We start from the raw sequence: 18060 nt of genomic DNA, 5'->3' as shown, positions 1-18060 counted from the left end.
TTGATTTTTGCAACGACCTTCACAGGATGGACGTCTCCGTCGTCCTGCCTTTTGTGGTGCTGACGGCCTGGAGGCGCCGTGGTGGTCAGGTGGCCTGCAGAAGCGGGGACGCAGTGTGCTCTCCGGGGGCCCCTCCACAAGGCAGCTGAGGTCCTAATGCAGGAGACCCCTGTCGTCCAGGGTGTGGCTGCCCAGGGTGTGGCCGCAGCGGGTGGGCCTGGCAGGTGGAAGCTGGGCGGGGCCTTGACCTTGCCCGCTGCTCTCCTGGTTGGATGGGTCAGCGCCTCGGCCGTTGGGCAACAGCTCAAGTCATGTGTTCGTTAAGAATCTGTTGCTTCCAAAGCTTCCAGGGCTCAGGCTTTTAGAAAGCCACAGGTGTCCAGCCAACGTGGATGCTGCTGGGTCATCCGACAGAGCAGCTGCCTCGTCCTTGGAGACAGACGGGGCTGTTCTCCCTTGGCCAATGAGAGGGCCGAGCCCCACTCTCAGGGACCTGCCGGCTTCCTTAGCAGGTGGTGCAGGAGCTGGGCCACCAGCAGGGGCAGAAGTGAGGTGGCCCTGTCCCCCGACTCCTGCCCGGCTGGAGACACGCTCCCCCTTCTGCCTGGGGAGTTCCCAGGGCCTGGCAGGAACCTGCTCTGGGAGTGCAGTGTGTTGGCCACCGGGACACCGGCAGGTGCTTGGCTGCACCTTGACTTGCTGCCCCGAGCACTGAGTGGCCCCAGTTCTCTGCCTACCCCTGGGGTTACTCTGAGAGACTTCAGGAGCCTTGTTTCTGTCCAGCCTGGGTCTGGCCTCAGGCAGGTCGTGGAGTTTGGCAGAACGCGTGAGCTTCGACGTGGGTAGGCCATCTGTCCCCTGTGGCCAACGCTGGGCCCTGCATCGGGGGTGGGGACCACTCAGCATCTTTAGGACAGAAGGAGGAAGAGGCCGGGGATGGCCAGTGGTGGGTGGCCGGTGCAGACCCCGTCTCTCTTGTGGGAGGGCCTTTCTGTCCATCCCTCAGCCTCAGATGGCACCGTCCACAGCCCCAGTGGTAATAATGGCAGGTCCGTCCCGAATCCTGAGACGTCCGTCGTGCGTCACCCCATTCGCTTCTCTAGAGAAGCCCGAGGTGGGAGCCGCCACCCTCCGGCTCTAGGCACCCAGAGACACCAAGAAGTGACAGAGGCCCCTGGGAGTGGAGGAGCGGGACCTGAACCTGGTGGTGGGATACAGACGCCTGCCCCTTCCGGCACCTGCTGGCATACGAGGTGTCCCCCAGAAGCTCGTGCGGGCACCAGGGTCATGTTCGGGGGTGAAATGATGGGGCGTGAGAGGCTCGGCTGGTCGGTGTGGCCGGAGGGCTGTGGGTTGTGTTTGGCCTTGGGGAGTGAGACTCTGGGTCCTGTTGTCCCTCCTGCTTTCCTCCCCCGCCCCCTCCCGCCGTGGCACCTGCCTCACCTGGGCCCCGAGCAACCGAGCTGCCGTCCAGGGACTGAGGCCTCGTGAGCCCCAGATCAACTTTTCCTCCTCTAAACCGTTCTCGTCAGGTCACAGGGCGGATAAGCTGACCAGAAGACAGAGGTGGTCAGTTCTTGAGCTTTTGGCCCTGACAGTTAAACGGGGGCGGGGGGGGGGGGCGCTTGTCCCAGGCCCCAGGCCCCAGGCCCCAGGACGGAGCAGAGGACGGGCATCAAGGGAATGAGAACACAGAGATTGGTGGCATTCAGAGACGCCCAGGGCAAAAGGAAATCGCCACGGGACAGGCAGACCGCCCTTCCCAGCCCACGGGCCGTGCCCAGAGCCCACAGCCAGCCCCCTGCTGGGACGGTTCTTCCAGGGTCCGAGTGGGCAGGGCTCAGGTGAGACTGACGGTTCCCACCAGTGACCGTGGCCTAGCAGATGCTGTCCTCTATCCTGGAGTGACCCCAGCCTCCAGCTCTGGGCCTGGCAGCTCTGAGCACCCTCCTGCTGACCCTTCTTCCTCCCGTCCCTTCTGCACCCCATGCACAGACACCAAACGCTCCCACACGTATGGATCTGCGCCTTCTGTGGTCTAGGGCCATGGCGGTTAAGACGGTTAAGTGAGAACAAAACAGATGGAGTCAGACGGGAAAAGAGTCTCTAGAAAAATTAATCTAGGAGGGAACAGAGTGCAGGGGAGAGGGTGTCTGGTGACATCGCAGTTTAGAGGCAGCAGGAGAAGTGAAATCCTCTCTAGAAAGGTGACAGCAACTGACCCGAAGGAGACAGGGGACTGCACCATGTGCTTAGGATTGGGGAGGGGTCTAAGGTCCCACAAGCGGTAAGTGCAAATGCCCTGTGGCTCCTTAGGGAAATAGTCATTTCGTGGATCAGAACTTCTTTGCCTCCCTGTCCATCAGTGTCTGCTTCTGAGTCTCACCCCCAGCCCAAGGATCATCATGGGAGACAGGAGGATGCTCAGGTGACCTGATTGCTGTGAACCTGAGGAAAGGGGTGCTCATTTCAGTGGAGGGTTCCGACTTGGGGTGGACCAGCCACCTGGACAGGTGCTGAGCAGGAACTAGGCTGAAGAACCAGAAAACTGGTTTGAACCCCCAGCAGGGTCTCTGGTTTGTTGTTGAAGTGACTTTGTCTCCGAGCCTCAGGCCCTTCCTGATCTGTCCCCACCCTGCCCCCCCTGCAGGAGCTCCTAGGAGCAGCCGGGAAGTGCAAGGGCAGGTGAGGCTGTTCCTGAAGTCTGTCACCTCGCTCAGTGCCCAGCCCTCTCCAGGCCAAATCCCCCGACTGACCAGCCAGGCTGGCCCTGGTGACCTTCCTCTGTACAATGAGGGCGATACAGTAGCACCCTGTGCAGGGCCCATCTTTAGGTTCATGGTGTTCCGACTCCTTGGAGCGCAGTAGAGATGCTGTGAGCACTAAGTACTTTCTTTCGAAGAGTCGACGTGCCCAGGACGGGCTGTGGTGGCCAGGGAGGGGTGACATTTCCTTGCTGCCCTCCCACATTCTGCTGTTCTCCAGCTCCAGAGTGACTCACATTGGTCAAAACCACCAGAGCCTGACGTCTAACCCACAATCCAGTCACTCACTCCTCGGGGAGGAAGGTCACTGCCCGGAGCTCCGTGTGTGCAGACCTCTCACCTGCAGGGAGGGGCCCATGGTGGCCCTCGGGGACCGCTGGCATGGTTAGCTGGAGGGACGCACTTCCCTCCCTCCTAGGGAGGCACCTGCTGTGGGGGAACTGTCAGCGCGGGCAGGTCTGGGCCTGCGTGGGACCGGGCACACCTTGTGGCTCTGCCTCGTGACCCTGTCTCTTAGGAGTTTGGGGGTGGGCACAGTCCCCTCCTTGGGGTACACAGCTCTGCCTGCTTCTCTGTGGCCACAGGCCAGCACCCTTCCCGGCAGGACAGCTGTCGACCCTGGCCGGCCTCCCTGTGTCCGTGTGTCCCCCGTCTTCCCCAGGCAGCCGGAGTGAGGGAGGCGCCTTCAGCACAGCTGTGGCCTGAGTGACGGGTTCCGCTCGATCTGAGAAAGTGACTGCATTTGGGAAAGGGGAGAGACTTGGAAAGACTGTGGCCCTGCCACACCGCCATCTCCAGCCCCTCGTCCCCAGAACTGAGGGAGGATTAGAAGCCACTGAGACTGTGCTCCTGTAGCCACAGGAAACCAATTCAGAGCAGATCCAAGGAGGCCTACTGCCCCCGGGAGGGAGCCCCACCAGCTGTCCCCGACTTCACCACCTGCTCCTCGCTGCCCCAGGGCCTTTGCAGAGGCTGAGCCCTGTTGGAGCTCCTCCCTGCTCTTGGCAAGACTGTCCCAGGCTGCGTCCACCTGCTGCCTGGGGACGTCCCCACCACATGGACCTCAGCTCCCATGTAAATCATCCTATTTAAATAATCATTAAAAGTGTGTCATTGTGACTGTCCGTCAAGATAGAGACATTATCTGTCTGGTTTCCCCAGCCTCAAGCCCGGTGGGTGCCCGGCTCACGGTCTCCTGCTCACGGTCTGCTGCGGTGAGTTTGCTGGATGCTCCGGGTGGGACTTCCTGTTGGTAACTGCTGCAGGTCCCGCCTATCTTGTTCTTGACCAAGGAGACGCTTGACTGTTTAAAACACCTTTTGTAGATGCTGGGGTCCCCTTAGTCCTGAGGGATTGGATTTGAAGCCTTAGAATTCTGGGGGAGACTTAGTGTCACCCCCCGTAAGCCATTCACACAATCCTGCCTCTAGGGTGAGACCTGAGAGTTGGACCTGGCCACCCTGGGCAGTAGTGAGCTCCCCGTCCGTGGGGGGTTGCAAATTCTCACCTGCGCACTTATTTGATCTTCGCAACCTCTAAGGATCCCCCGGGGTCCTCAGGGTCCTCCATCTCCCTGCCTTCTTCTCAGCCTGATAGCTCCATCTCCCTGTCCCTTTCCCGGGCCACCCTTTGGACTTTTTCTCAGACAAACCAGAACCCGTCGGCGACGTCAACGCGCGTCCGTGTGCTCACACGTGGGATTCTACAGTGCGGGGGTTCACCGGCCCTGCGTATGTGTTTGGTGGCAGGCTTGGCTAATCGCTCATCTAATTATACTCATTAACATTTAAATGTATGGTCATTAACGGATCTGGACGTGGCGGTCTCAATATTTGATGAGGTCTTAATCACAGTAGACTTCCAGTCCTGCTGTAAACCCTCGCGCCCCCCAATTAAAGGAACAGCGTCAGGTATCTCGGGCCTGCGGGGGCCGCGGTGTTTGATTCCCTGAGACGGTGCCTTAGAAGAAGTGGCCGTCGGTGGACAAGTCCAGAGAGCTTCCTGCTGCCACTGCGCTCCCGGCTGCAGTCACGAGTCCCCGCAGAGGGGACCTCAGAGGCAGGATCCCAGCTCATTCTTTCTGCCAAGGCCGTGAGGAGTCGGGAAGAAGAGCCCCCCCCCGTTCTTGTCCCCCCACATCTGGAAGCCCTGGTGGGGCCCTGGGGGAGGGGAGGAGGAAGAGGAGGGGGTGAGTTTTGTGGCTGCGGAAGCCGACCCGGGCGGCGTGGATCCTTGGCCGCGGGGTCTGCAGCGGTCACCTGTGGGCCCAGGAGCTCTCTCCTGGTGACGGCGTCTGCACAGCTCCCGAGACTCTGGGGTCTTCCAGCCCGGGTGCAGGTGACTGCAGCCTGAGGCTGCGGGTCTCCTGGGGTCACTTGGCCAGCTGGAGGCGACTGGCATCCTCGGTGTCCTGCTGCAGCTCTGCCTGGACCGAGATTTGGGTTGGCCCAGCAGCCGTCCTGGGAGAAGCGAGCTGTGGCCTGCAGGGGTCGGAACCTCTCGTGGGTGGGGCCACCAGGCTGCTCCCCACAGCCCTGCCGGGCACCAGCCATCTGGACACTGTCACCCTGCCTGGCCCTGCCCCTGCCTCTCCCCAGCCGGGCCAGGCTGACCCGGCCCTGCCTCAGTGTCCTCACGGGTCAGCTGGGGAGGATGAGGGTCCCCCTCCTAGGTTGCTTTGAAGGAAGTTTTAGTAAATATTTCCAAGGCGGAGACCGATACCTGAGCCAGTGCGGCTCTGGGGAGATACCCACTGCGCCGTGATCGCCATCGTCACCGTCGCCATCGCTACGGAGGCCCCACTGACACCTCCTGCCAGCCCCCACCCATCCTTCCTGGGAACCCTCTTCACTGCTACCCACAGGGGCACTGGACCACGTTGCCAGGGCCCATGCAGGACTGAGCTGGACCTCAACAGAGGACGGAGCCCATGTCCCCCCCAGTCCCAGGAGGCCCGAGGGTTGGTAGGAGGACATGTGCCCACAGCTGGAGCTGCCCAGGCCCTCGCAGGGCCCCCCAGTGTCCTGGGGCCAACACACCTGCACCACAGAGCTGAGAGCCCCGGGCTGTCCACACGCTGGACGCTATTCCGGGGACACCCTGCAAGGCAGGCGCAGTTCTTAAAGTTTTTTGCTGAAAGGTCACCTACTGTGGGACAGCGCAGGTCTCGGGCCTGCGTCTCGGATTTTCACAAGCTGACCCCACCAGGGTGACCAGCACCAGATCCGGGAGTCGAGCCTCCTTGGCACCCGAAGCCCTCCTATGCCCCTGGCACTGTCCCCTCTTGCTGCCCGCCCAGGTGGGTTCACTGGCGGCATCTCACCTCCACGTTGGCCCAGGAGTGCGGCGGTCAGTCTATGGGGTCCGTCCTCGCCGTGCGTGACTCTCACCCTCCCTCATTCTCCTGGGCCCTGAGGTCCACCGGGTGCCGGGGCTCTGCTGGCTGTGGCCGCGTCTCGGGAGCACGTCTGGGTTCTTGCTGGAGCCTCGCAGCCGCTGCAGGCTGATGGGTGACGGGACACGGTGCCTGCTCACGGGGCACATACCTGGGCGGGAACCCCGTCCCTCCCCTGCGGACACAGACAGGCCTGACGTGATTCGCTCCGGGTCCCACAGCTAGTGCGTGGGGAGCTGGGATTTGAGGCCAGGAGGTCTGGCTCCAGGCTCTGCCCTCTGGACCCTGCTCTCCACTGCCTCTCCTCTCTTCTGAACTCGCCTGGGAAGACACTGACTGGCCACCAGGCTGTCACCTGCACTGAAACTTGAACGGCCTTAGGGTAGACAGAGCTGGTGGGACCAGTCTCCACATCACTCAGCACCCAGAGCAGCTTCTTATACAAAGCACAGAGAGGGACATGAGTTCCCAAAGCCACACAGCATTCCAGCTTGCACCCCGGTAACCCACCTCCCAGTCCTCTGGTTGTCCCCTGCTGCACGTCCCCACTTCCTCTCTTAGGACTGAGCCAGAGCCATCGTCTTGCCTGAGACTTGACCTTACACACCCCCGTGAGCCTTTAAAAACAGGCGTCATGGTGTGGGCGTGGGGCCTGAGGCTGGTGGAGCTGTTTCCAGAAGCACCCCTCCCCCAAGCCTAGGGAGTGTGTTCCGGCCTGGCCACGGCCACTATTTTTAGTGTAGATTTGGAGGAAGGAGGACTTTTCCTGGATTCTCCTTCAGAGGCTGGAAAACAAAACCCGCCGCCCGCCCTCCCGTCCCACCCATTTCCCTGCTGCTGGTGCTGGGCTCCGGGGGAGCGGGAGGGGGCTGTCCTCCAGGTGAGCTCTGGGTTCCTCCAGGGCAGCCCCCCTCTGCCCTGCTGCCCCCGGCTCTCTCCCCGTGTCCACAGGTCTGTGGTCTTCCCGGGGACTGGCCAGCCCTTCCCAGCTAAAACCTGTTACCCCTGGGGGTCCTGGGCCCTGGGCCCCCACACGAGGCCGAGGCTTGCCCGGTGGCTGGGTGGCCCCAGCGTCCTCTCCCCAGCCAGGCTCCAGGGCAGCGAGCGTCCAGGTGGTCTCACAGCCTCACCTCAGGTGGGAAGTGTCACCTGGCAGCTGGCAGCTTTGGCTCTCAGGTCACGTCCCCAGCGGTAGGATGAGGAGGACGCTGTCTTCCCTTGTCACACACAAGGGTCAGGGGTCTCACCCAGGGACACACGACCGGCCAGTGGTGGGGCAGGCTTCCTGCCCAGGTCTCTGCCGCACCCAGCCCACAGCACGGGTGTCCCCAGGCCTCCCCTGTGCTTCGTCCTCCACAGACGCCTGCCCAGGTCAGTGGCATCCACCTGTGGCCCGCAGACGCGATGGCCAACACGGAAAAACTAAAGTGGCATTTCAGGAATTCAAAAGAATAGGGACGTGGGGCTCGGAATTCTCCGGAACCGTCAGGATGTGGGGCCCTGCGGGCAGTGGCCTGTTCTGCGCGGGGCGTGGGGGAGGGCGGGCATGCTGGGAATCCTGAGCCTCGCGCCCCCCAAGCCCGAGCGTCTCCCTGCGCCTCTTCCTTTTCCTGCCACGGGCCAGGATTCGTGCCAGCTCCCGGGCACTGACAGGCCAGGCCCAGCTTTCCAGAGGCTTCCAGGCTCATCTGGGAGGCTGGGAGGTCCTGAGCATTGGTCTGTCCAGGCCACTGGGGCAGTTCCCCTGGGGTGGCTGTGGGCCGTGGGCAGGTGGGCTGTGGCAGGTGGTCATGGGCAGGTGGGCCTTGGACTCATGTGTGCAGAATCATGGCAGGAGCTGAGGGCTTGGAAATGGGGAAGAAGCTTCGCTGGGTGGGGGTCCGGGAGCCGGGATTCATCAGGGGAGAGGAGGCGCTCTCGAGGCCCGGCTGGTACAGCAAACAGAAGGTCAGCGTCCAGGCGGCCAGGTGGGAGGCGCAGGGCGCCCGGGGAAGAGCACAGAGTGGAACTGGGATTAGGAGGGTGGAGGCTGGGGGCGGGGAGGGGAGGGAGGGGCTTCAGGCTGAGGGAGCAGCTGGCACAAGTGTCCTCAGCAGGGACCATGCCCTCCTGACCTCAAGGAGCCAGTGTGGGCCCCGCAGAGGAGATGAGGCCAGAGAGGCGCAGGGGCCGTGTCCGGGGGGCCCCTGTGGGCCTCTGGAGGGACTCTGCAGCCCTGAGAGGGGAAGAAGCCACGGGGTCCGACTGGCACGTGAAGGGGCCGCTGCTCGGCCCCAGTTAGGTTCAGGAGGCCCCTTGGGGGCTACCGCGCGGCCCAGTGTGGGACGGTGATGCCATGGGCCAGCGGAGCGGCCAGGGAGGTGAGGGTGGCCAGACTCTGGCGGGGCTTGCTGGCGAGCTGGGTTTAGGGAAGAGGGTCAAGGAAGGTTCTAGAGTTCGGGACCAGTGCCCTGGAAGGCTGAGACCCCCGTGAGGGAGAGTGGAGCATGTGAGGAGGGTTTGGGGGCTGGTCAGGGATGTGCCGTGGGGCACGCGTGGCCCCAGATGCCGTCGGGTGCACACGCGGGGGAGTAGAAAATGCACCCGGCCCTGCGGGGCGCTGGCCAGGCTGGCCCCAGCGTGAGGTGGGTGCAGTACAGGGTCGCAGGGCCCCGTGAGGAAATGACCGAGGGGGCAGCTCGGGGACTGGTGCCTCAGGGCCTAGAGGTCAGCAGCGAGCAGAGCCCAGGAGAGGGCACGCGGAACAGGGGGAGCCAGGCAGGCCGAGGGGAGGAGGTGGCCCTGTGCCGGTGGAGCCTACACCCATGGGGACAGGGGACCACGGGGAGGGGGGACGGCAGAACGGTCCAGAGGATGGGAGGAAGGAAGACGGGGGAGGTCTATGGGGGGGAGGGGCAGAGGAGGGTTTTCTGTTGAACAGGCCAGAGCTGGCAGGACTCTGGGGACCCACCGAGGTCACATGCAAATGCAGGGAACTCGATGGCCCAGGGGGCTCTGGGGATGAACGAAGGGGGCTTCAGTCTCCAAACAAAGGGAAGAGAGTACAACAGACACTAGGCCGATGGCAGGGGACACTAGGAGAGCTGGGTCCCAAAGTCCTGGGCCTGGATGTCACCTGTGTTGGAGAAGTGCAGGATCCGTCCCTGGCACTTAAGATTCTGCCGGTGCCCTCTGTCAGTGGAAGCTGGGGTCCACTGAATCCTCTGTGTCCTGCCTGGGTCAGGAGCAGGAGCAACGTGAGCTGCACCTGGGCGCCGTTCACAGAGCAGCTGGGCAGGACCTCCGCCGTGTTGCGGCCAGTTCTGAGAGCATCACAGCAGGTGCTCAGGGTCCCGGCAGAAGGCACAGGGGAATTACCACATCCTACCCAGCTCCCTGGGAGGGCGGCGGGAGCCAGGCAAAGAAACACAAGACAGCACAGGTTCCCGCTGTCCCCTGGACTGTCCGCCTCCGTCAGTCCGTCCTCTGACAGCTGGTCATCACAGGTGACTGAGCCATCAGCTGTATTTCAAGGTGTCCCTTCTGCCAGACACTCGGGCACCGTCTCCTGTGCTTGCTTGTGTGAGAATTGCGAGTCTGAGTGCGCTCCTGTTTATTTCTTTTTATGGTTTCCTTGGGATGGATTCCCTAAAGCGCAGTTGCCAAGTGAGGAGGCCTTTGGCCAACTCCTGCCACGGCGGGCAGGACGGGCCGCTCCCTGCCCTGCGGGAGCCCGGACGGCCAGTCAAGCAAGTGGACAGAGACATGTGAGGCCCACCCAGCTCCCCTCCCTTGCCCTCGGCCCTGTCAAGGGACATCACGCTGCGTGGAGTCCCTTGTCGCCTGTCACTGGTGCAGATGTCTGGTTTCCCAGGGTGGACAGTTAATCACCGCTGGCTCTGTGGCTTCAAGAGTCAGTCTAGGTCCCACGGAGCGTGATGTCGTCGGCACAGTGTTGACCCAGACCAGGGTCCTGGAGCAGTTCTCCCACATGGCAGCCCTGACCTGCCGCTGGCGCATCTGCCTCACTCTGAGCCGACCCGGACCCGTTGGCCTCTGGTGCCACGGCAGACATCCTTAATCAACAGCCGGGTTCCCAGAGGGCCTGGTGGATTGGCCGTGTCTGCCGTGGCCCGAGGACTGTGAAACAAGGACCTGGTTGGATACGTCCTGTCCTGCCCGGGCAGCAGGTTGGGCAGGTCTGGGGCTGACTTTGTAGGGGGCACCTGAGAGAGGATCTGTGGGGCATCTGTCAAATTCATGGGCCTGAGCGCCCAAGTGCTGGGGTCGGGAGCCAGGCCTGCCTGCCACTCTGGCCGTGTGGCCCTCTGCTCATTCAAGGTGACCAGAGGGGAGGTACATTGCGCCTCATGTCCACACCAGCGAGGGGCGTCTCTGGCCGGGCCTGGCTCGGGAGGTGCGGGGCGTTCTCCTTTGCTGCCCCATGCCCAGGCCCAGCGACCCTCCTCACCTGAGTGCCACAGGATGGGGCAGAGCCCGGCTCACCCTGTGGGAACCAGGGGACTCCAGCCTCCTGAAGGCAGCCAGCGCCAGCCAGGACCACAGACCCGTGGGCCCCTCGCTGCTGCAGGTTCTGCCGTCCCCCTCCCGCCCTGGGGCCTCCCCCAGCCCGGGCTCTCTTAGAGAGCTGAACTGTCCCCCTGCGTCCCCTGGGGCCAGGCCTGGAAGTGGCAGAGGGGACTCCAGGAAGAGAAGCTGACTGAGCGCCTGCTGCCTTCACCGAGCTCCGCACTGCCCTCTGTCACCTGCACCTTACAAGGTGGAGCTGAGTCCGTGCTGCCTCACAGCCGAGGAAGCTGGAGGGCCACCTGCCGGGGCTCGGTCCCTCCAGCTGACGGGGGCGAGGAGAGGCTGCCTGCCAGGGCTCCCCACCAAGGCCCTGTCTTTCTGAGGCTCTCTTCTCCGCAGATGCTCAAGGCCTGCGCTCCACAGTTCACGGAAGGCAAGACAGCCTGTCCCCTACGCGCAGGAAGGACGAGACCCTCAGTGGCCGCCTGCAGATGAGGAAACCGAGGCTCAGTTAAACTTGAGCAGATCCCCAGCCGGTGCTTCTAACCCAGCCGTGTGGCTGGCGGGCTGCTGAGTGACGTCCACCGTTCTCCCTGCCCCTCGGGCCTCAGTTTCCTCAACTGTAAGGGGAAGTCAAGCTGGATCCCGTGTGCCAGGCCCTCTGCCCCGCTGCCTGCCCACCCTGGTCTACGTAAAGGCTGAAAGCAGGACTGGTCAGCACTGTCGGCTGGAAAAGAAAGGGCGTCCCCTGCTGGCCATGGCTGGGATCATCCTGCATGGGTGGCCATTCACCTGCCTTCCCACCTCTGAACTCAGGTTTGCGGGGGACCCCCAGGCCAGGAAGTTGAACAAGGACCCTGCGTGGAACGTCCAGGCCCACAGTCTCCTGACCTCACGCTGGTGGGAAGCCTGTGGTGGCCGGGAATGGGACCCTGACGTGCTGGCTGGGGAAGCGGGTGTCAGGGAGGGTTCCTGAGACCTGCGGACACACGCGGGTACACAGAGTCCCAGCAGCACGGGGCAGTGGGGTGCACAGAACACAGGACCACCATCAGTGAGACCCCGTCAAGCCTCTCGGGTGGCCGGGTGGCCGCAGGAGTGGCATCTTGTCTAGAGCACCTCGTGCCCGGCTGCATGCTGGGTCACGGTGGCCGCGGCCGGCCACTGTCTACAGCCACGTGCCTACACAGCAGGGCGGGCGAGGGGGGCCCTCAAGGCCGGACCTCCTGGGTTTGGGCCCAGGACCTGCCTCTGTTCCGTGGCCTTGGTGAGCAGGTCCACCCTCGAGTCCCCGATTGCTCCTCCGTCGGGCAGGTGCATCCCACCCATGGCACAAGGTCCTTCAGGGCCCGTGGGGACAGTATATGGTCACCGGCCACACTGTGAGGGTGGCCTTGGGATTGGTGATACTGGAGGCCACAGGGTAGCGGGTGAGGAGGGTGGGGCCTGGCAGCCGCTGCCGTTCACACCACTTGGCCCAGGTCCCTCCTCTGTCCCAGGCCACCGCCCCCTCCTACCGTGGGTGATTTCATAAGGGGATTGTGAGGTTTAAGTGATGAAACGTCAGGGGACGTGGCACGGTGCTGGCCCTTCCTCAGTCACCACGCGGGAATCGTCTCAGTACCTCAGGCTCAGGGAGAGGTGAGATGAGAGTGGGTCACGGGGTCCCTCGGTGCCACCGCGGTGGGTGAGGAGAAGGCCTCCTGCAGGCCCCCGGCTCCGGGAGCTCCAAAGCCTGGATTCGCTGGTGCTCCTCCGCGTGGGCCGCGGCCTCCCTTCCCGGGGCACAGAGGCCAAGGTCTGCTCTGTCCTGGGGGAGCACAGGGTAGGGGACCTTTCCTCTCCCTTGACCCCTGACCCCGAGCATCACAGCTGCTGGTACAGGACTGGTGCTGGGGTCCCTGCAGCCAGCAGGAGGCTTCTGTCACCCTCAAAGACAGAAGCCAGGAAAGGCCTAGGAATGCCGTGGTTGGGGGCAGCAGGGAACCCCTTCCCAAAACCTCAGTGGCCGAGAGTGACTCCAGAGTCTGGTTGTCATCCAGAGGCATCTGTGACGGGGCACGTGGGAGCCCCAGGGGGTTGATTTCTGGTTCCTGCATGGGCTGAGGCTGGCTCCCCACCCTCCAACCACAGGACACAGGTGAACCCCCAAAGGGGTCTGTGCCACCTGCCCCAGGGCAGCTGCTCCCCTGGGCAGGAGGGACCATCGGAGCCCTCTCCTGAGTTCCAGTGCTTCCTGCTCTTCCTGCCCACCCTCTGAGCCCAGCCAGCCCCAGCACCAGGCAACGGCTGAACCCCAGGCTGTGGCTGCCTAGGGGTCAGCCCTAGTCTCCCGGTCAGAAGCCCAGCCACCACCTCTCATGGGAGCCCGAGCGCAGCCTCAGGGGGCAGGTGCCCGATGGTCACTTCTACAGGATGCCCCCTGACCGGGGTCCATCTTTGCCTGCTGGTGTTTCTTGCAGTAGGGTCCCCAGTGTGTGAGTGCAAGGTGTTAGGGACAGGGCACAGAGCCCGCCTGGCTGGGACCCTCCAACCCCCTGTGCCTGGGGCCGCCCCTGCCTGGGGAAGTGAAGCCAAGCGTCCTCCCCTGCAGGCCTGCCGTCCCAGGGAGCAGGTTGGAGTTCCAGCCCTGGTGAGGCGGCTGAGCCCAGCTGGCCACGAGGAGGACAGGCCCCGCTGGGGCACTGGCAGCTCAAAACTGGAATTCAGAAGTCCACCCAGGGCCCATCGTCCCGGGGACCCTCCCTCCCCCCACCTGCTCTACCTGGGCAGGAGGATGAAGGGGGCCCAGGGCCAGAAGGACATCAGCCTCTGTGGGCGCTGGGCTGGAGCTCCGGGTCCGCCTTGTCCTGTATACAGAGGGTCTGCAAGTTGGGAGAAGGAGCACAGCCGTCGTCTGCCCCATGTCAAGGCCATCTGCTAGCCTCAGGGCCAGGACCCCCAGATCTGGAGGACCTCTCCGCAGCATGATGTCGGGTCAGGTGTGTGCGCCTTAGATGTGGCTATGGCGCTTCAGGCAAATGACTTACCCACTCTGCGCCAGCTCAGGCTGGAAGCTTCCAGAGCCCAGGAATTGCATCGCCCACCCCCACCACCTCCACAGTTAGCCTCGGAAGCCCCTCCCTGCTCTCCTGGGGGGATGCAGGCTGGGGCCTGGGGAGAGGCCACGGAGACAGAGCCTGCTCCGTTCCCAGGGTGCCGTGCCGAGGGGAGACAAGAGTCACTGCCTCGCAGAGCAGGGACGCGTGTCTGGGTTTGCTGTCCGCCATCTGGTCCTGGTGCCTACAGTTGGCCATTTAAGGTGTCCACGCCGCTCGAGTTCAGCATCTTCACAGGATTTACATCCAGCTCGACCCATGGGAGGGGACTGCCATGACCTCAGAAATACACCACGACCTTCAGCGTCACCCCGTGGCCCAGGCCAGGGCCCCAGCTGATTTCCTTTCTGTCTCCCTAGAGTCCCTTCTTGGGACATTTTGTGTAAATGGCATCACGTGCCTTGTGGCCTTTAGCGACTGTCTTCTCTCCAGGCCCCTATGTTGCAATAGGCGATGGTGGGTCCTTCCGTGAGCGGCGTTTCACGGTTGGCGCTACCTGTACTGTCCATCCATCATCCCTGGGGTGGGACCGGTTCTGCCTGTTTAGTTTCTTGAAGACGCTGCCGCAGACAGGCTCTTGCGTAGACGTGTGTTCGCGTTGCTCTTGGGTGCACGCCAAGGGGTACGATTTTCGGGTCATGTGTTGACTTATTCGATCTTTTTGAGGAACCACCTGAATGTTTTCCAAAGCCTCCCCCTCTACACGGGCCAGCAGCTGTGAGGGTTCAGTTCACCCGTGTCGTCGCCAACACTTGTTACTGTCTTTAATTGTAGCCCTTCTAGTGAAGGGGTGCTCTCTCCACTGTGGTTTTGGTTTGCATTTCCCAGATAACTAAGGATATCAAGCGCCTTTTCATGTCCTGGTTGGCCACTTCTTGGGGAACTTTCTTCAGATTCTCCACACGTACTTTAAGCGGGTTGTCTTTTTATTATTGAGTCGTGAGCGCTATTTACATGTTCCAGACCAAATGCCTAATCAGAGGAAGGGCTTGCAGACATCCCCCCACCCCCCAGCCTGTGGGCCGCCTCTGGTTTTGTGGACAGGGTTCTCTGAAGCGCAGGTTTCAACGTTGATGACCCCAGATCCTCTGTTTTGTTCCTGTTGCGCATACGTTGGTGTCTTGTCTTACAAGGTTTTAATCAAGCTCCTCTCCCCAGGGGAGACCCACAGTGGATGGGGGACTCTTGGGCAGAGCTGAGTCCCTCTGGTGGGCTCAGAGTGGCCCTGGGGGTCCCTTCCGCTTTCTGGGCTGGGGGTCAGGAGCTGACCAGGCTCTTCACACTGGGGACCCCCGGAGCCAGCTCAGGGCTGGGAAAGGCCTCAACAAGGCCTGGCCCCTGCCTGGGTCGCGGAGTCCCAGTGGGGAGAAGAGGACTCAGGCAGAGAGGGCCTGGTCACACCCTGGGGACGCAATGGGTGGAGCCTGAGAGACACAAGTCTCAACCCCGGTTTCTCTTCCATTAGAGGCGCTGGGGAGCCCCGGGTCGGGAGCTAACCACGTCTCTGTCCTCAGCCATGAAAGGCGATCGCAAGCGCCTGAAGGGCGAGAAGACGGACCTGCTGAGCCAGATGCAGCAGCTGTACGCCACGCTCGAGAGCCGCGAGGAGCAGCTGCGCGACTTCATCCGCAACTACGAGCAGCACCGCAAGGTCCGCGCCCCTCCGCGCCCGTTGCAGGCGCTGCCTCTCCAACCCCAGAGCACTGGCGGGAGGCTCCCGTGTGCGTAGCCAGTTCTGGGCGCTCAGAGACCACCAGCTGAGCCCCTGGTGGCAGGCCCGTGTCGCCTGGACAGTGAGTCCAGCTGCTTCAGATCCCCGCACCCACACGTGTGCCCTTGGGCATCCGACTGTGCCCTCTTAGACCGTCAGTTTCCTCATCTGCAGAGAGTGGTCATGGTGCAGACCTGCAGAGGTGCCGGGAGGTCTCTGGGTAATACATGCCCAGCGCTCAGCACAGCGCCCAGCCAGCCCATAATAAGCACTCCGTCCCTGTGAGCTCTGCCTCTTGGTACTAACATAAAGAGTGAGGAGAAAGACCCCAGCACCTGTGAAGACAGCAAGAATCCCGCCTGCAGGGAGGGAGGCTTGGGAGGCTTCCCAGAGGAGGTGACATATGAGTTGGGCTCTGTGGGATGAGTAGGAGTTCGTGGGTCAGGTCACTGAGGGATTTGGTGCAGCAAGTATCTGCATGGTCTAGGCTGCATGGAGGTGCCAAGAAGGATGGTGAGACTTAGAATCAGGCCCGGCTAAGCCGCTTTTCTGCAGGGAGCAAGTGAACCCTGTGGTGCTCAGGGCAGGGAAACTGCTCTCCAGGTACAGGACTCCCTGGGGAGGGCTGTGACCACAGTGTGCACACAGGCTGAAGGCGGAGGTGGGAGGTGCCTCAGCAAGTCCCTGCACAGTTGGTGGTGGCAGACCACCTGGATGGGTCCCATTGAGGACCGATGCCTCTGAGATGTAGTTGAAAAGCCGAATGTCCCCATGCTTTGTCCCCACGTGCACTCTGGTCTTCCCCAGTGACACTCACTGTCACCTCCTGGGCGTACACATCACTTTTTCTCCCATGATGAAAACTGCCCCAGGGAGCTTGTGGCTGCTCCCACAGCCCCCAGTGGAAGCCTGCAGCTTCCATGTCCCCAGTGCTGTCCCCTCCCCTGCCGGCTGGGTCACCACTGCCAGCACCCGTCCATGCTGGATGTCCCAGGTCCCCAGATGCCAAAACTGTTTAGATGAACCAGGGAAGGGCTCGGGCCACCTGAGGGGTCCTGGAGAAAGGCCACGGACATCCCCTGAGCAGTGGCTCCCGGAGCCTTAGAGCTTAAGAGCCCAAGAACAGATGGTCACTGTGTCATTTAATGACATGTGAGGTCCACTTCTGTGATTTTGCCCTTTTTTGGCAAGAAAAGCCCTAGAGGGCACCTTGCCTTCCATAGAACCACAGGTGCGACCCCCAGCCCCACCTGAGCCCCAGGTGTCACTCTCATGAGCTGGCTTCACAGTTAGTCCCCTTCACGTTCATTCAGAAAAATGGAGTTTGGAAAACACCCAGTTTTTTAAATTAGCCTTGATCCTGTTCCCAAGGAGACTCACTCCCACGGCTCCCACCCATCTGCAGGCAGCAGCGATAGGACAACCTTTAGTCCCCCGTGGGTCTGACCCTGTTTTGCAGGTGGGAGGACTGAGGTTCTGTGGGACCATGTGACCAGGCCAAGCCACGTGGGCTTTTGAAGATGCTGAGGCCACAGGTCCTGGTTCTGTCCGGCCTCTTCCAAGGTCTTGCATCTGGTTACCAAAAAAATCATGCATCTTTTTTCTTTTTTTTTTTTAATGTATATATATTTTTAGTTGTGGATGCACTTGTATTTATTTTTGTGTGGTGCTGGGAATCGAACCCTCACACATACTAGGCAAGCACTCCACCTCTGAGCCGTGACCCAGCCCAAAATCATGCCTCTTTATTTGCAAAATAAATGTCCCTGTGGACAGGATTAGAGGCCCGCAGGTCCGTCCTGGCTGGTACCACTCAGCCTCCTATGGGGACCAGCCTCCCGGGGAGCCCTGCAGGCTCAGCCAGCAGGACCCAGCCCAGGGTCCGTCGGAGGCAGGGACAGCACAGGCACAGGCTGCTGAGAACCAGGGGCCTTGTCTGCCCGGGAAGTTCCCAGGATTGCAACATGTGAGACAGCACACGCCCTGTCCCAGGGCACAGCCGAGAGGGGACTTGGGGACTCTCCACGAGTCCAGCTGGGGAGGTTCTCACGATAGACCAGGCAGCCAGGCCCAGCATGGACACAGGGTGACCTTGGTGATGAGGTCACGTTGGAAACAGGCCTCCGTCCTCCAAATACCATCGTGTCCCCAGCCGACCTTGTCCCCTGCGGCCCCTCCCTCTGCCTTCTCCCATCCTGCCCTGGCAGTCGGGGAGGACCCCCACTACCCAGCCTCTCCTCCGGGACCCTCATGGTCTGGACAAATCCTGCTCTGTGAATTCCGGCCGCCCTGACCCCGTCAGGTCCCCTTGTTTTCACCTCAGTTATCAGCAGGGACTGAGACATGGTTTGATTTCTCTGGGCCTCAGTTTTCTTGTCTGTGAAATAGGTTAATGTCAGTCCCCGCCTCGCAGATGGGTGTGAGATTTGAAGGGAGCAGTGCACCCGGAACCCTGTGCAGACGCTCCATGAAAGTCCCTGCTGTGCCTGCCCCCCACTGCCAGGGAACTCCGTCCTGGAGGTGGGGGTCCCGGGCTTGAAAGCACTGTAGTCGCTTACTGCCCTCAGTCAGCTCATGACCAGT

The 18060-nt window shown here is 62.1% G+C and overlaps 1 protein-coding gene and 1 long non-coding RNA gene across 7 annotated transcripts in view; one reads left to right on the top strand and one right to left on the bottom strand.

Moving 5' to 3' along the window:
• The window catches only part of Kazn (kazrin, periplakin interacting protein), a 954456-nt gene that overhangs the window by 886604 nt on the left and 49792 nt on the right, over positions 1–18060 (top strand). For all 6 annotated transcript variants that reach the window (XR_009224390.1, XM_058571142.1, XM_046469030.2 and 3 more), the window contains one exon: positions 15281–15417. Coding sequence is in view for 5 of the 6 variants with exons in the window: in XM_058571142.1 (XP_058427125.1) it covers positions 15281–15417 (137 nt within the window). In the remaining variant the exon portion in view is untranslated. The remainder of the gene's footprint in view (positions 1–15280; positions 15418–18060) is intronic.
• LOC124110012 (uncharacterized) lies at positions 1670–6782 on the bottom strand. The gene is made up of 3 exons (XR_006857154.2): positions 6670–6782; positions 6088–6267; positions 1670–5245 (listed from the first exon to the last, which is right to left on the bottom strand). It is a non-coding gene; the product is annotated as an uncharacterized LOC124110012 (long non-coding RNA).

Source organism: Marmota monax, unplaced genomic scaffold (genome assembly GCF_021218885.2).
Source record: "Marmota monax isolate L192 unplaced genomic scaffold, Marmota_monax_Labrador192_F-V1.1 WCK01_AAM20220418_F8-fsc00008, whole genome shotgun sequence".
Classification (NCBI taxonomy): domain Eukaryota; kingdom Metazoa; phylum Chordata; class Mammalia; order Rodentia; family Sciuridae; genus Marmota; species Marmota monax.
This window is presented reverse-complemented; position numbering and strand designations above follow the sequence as displayed.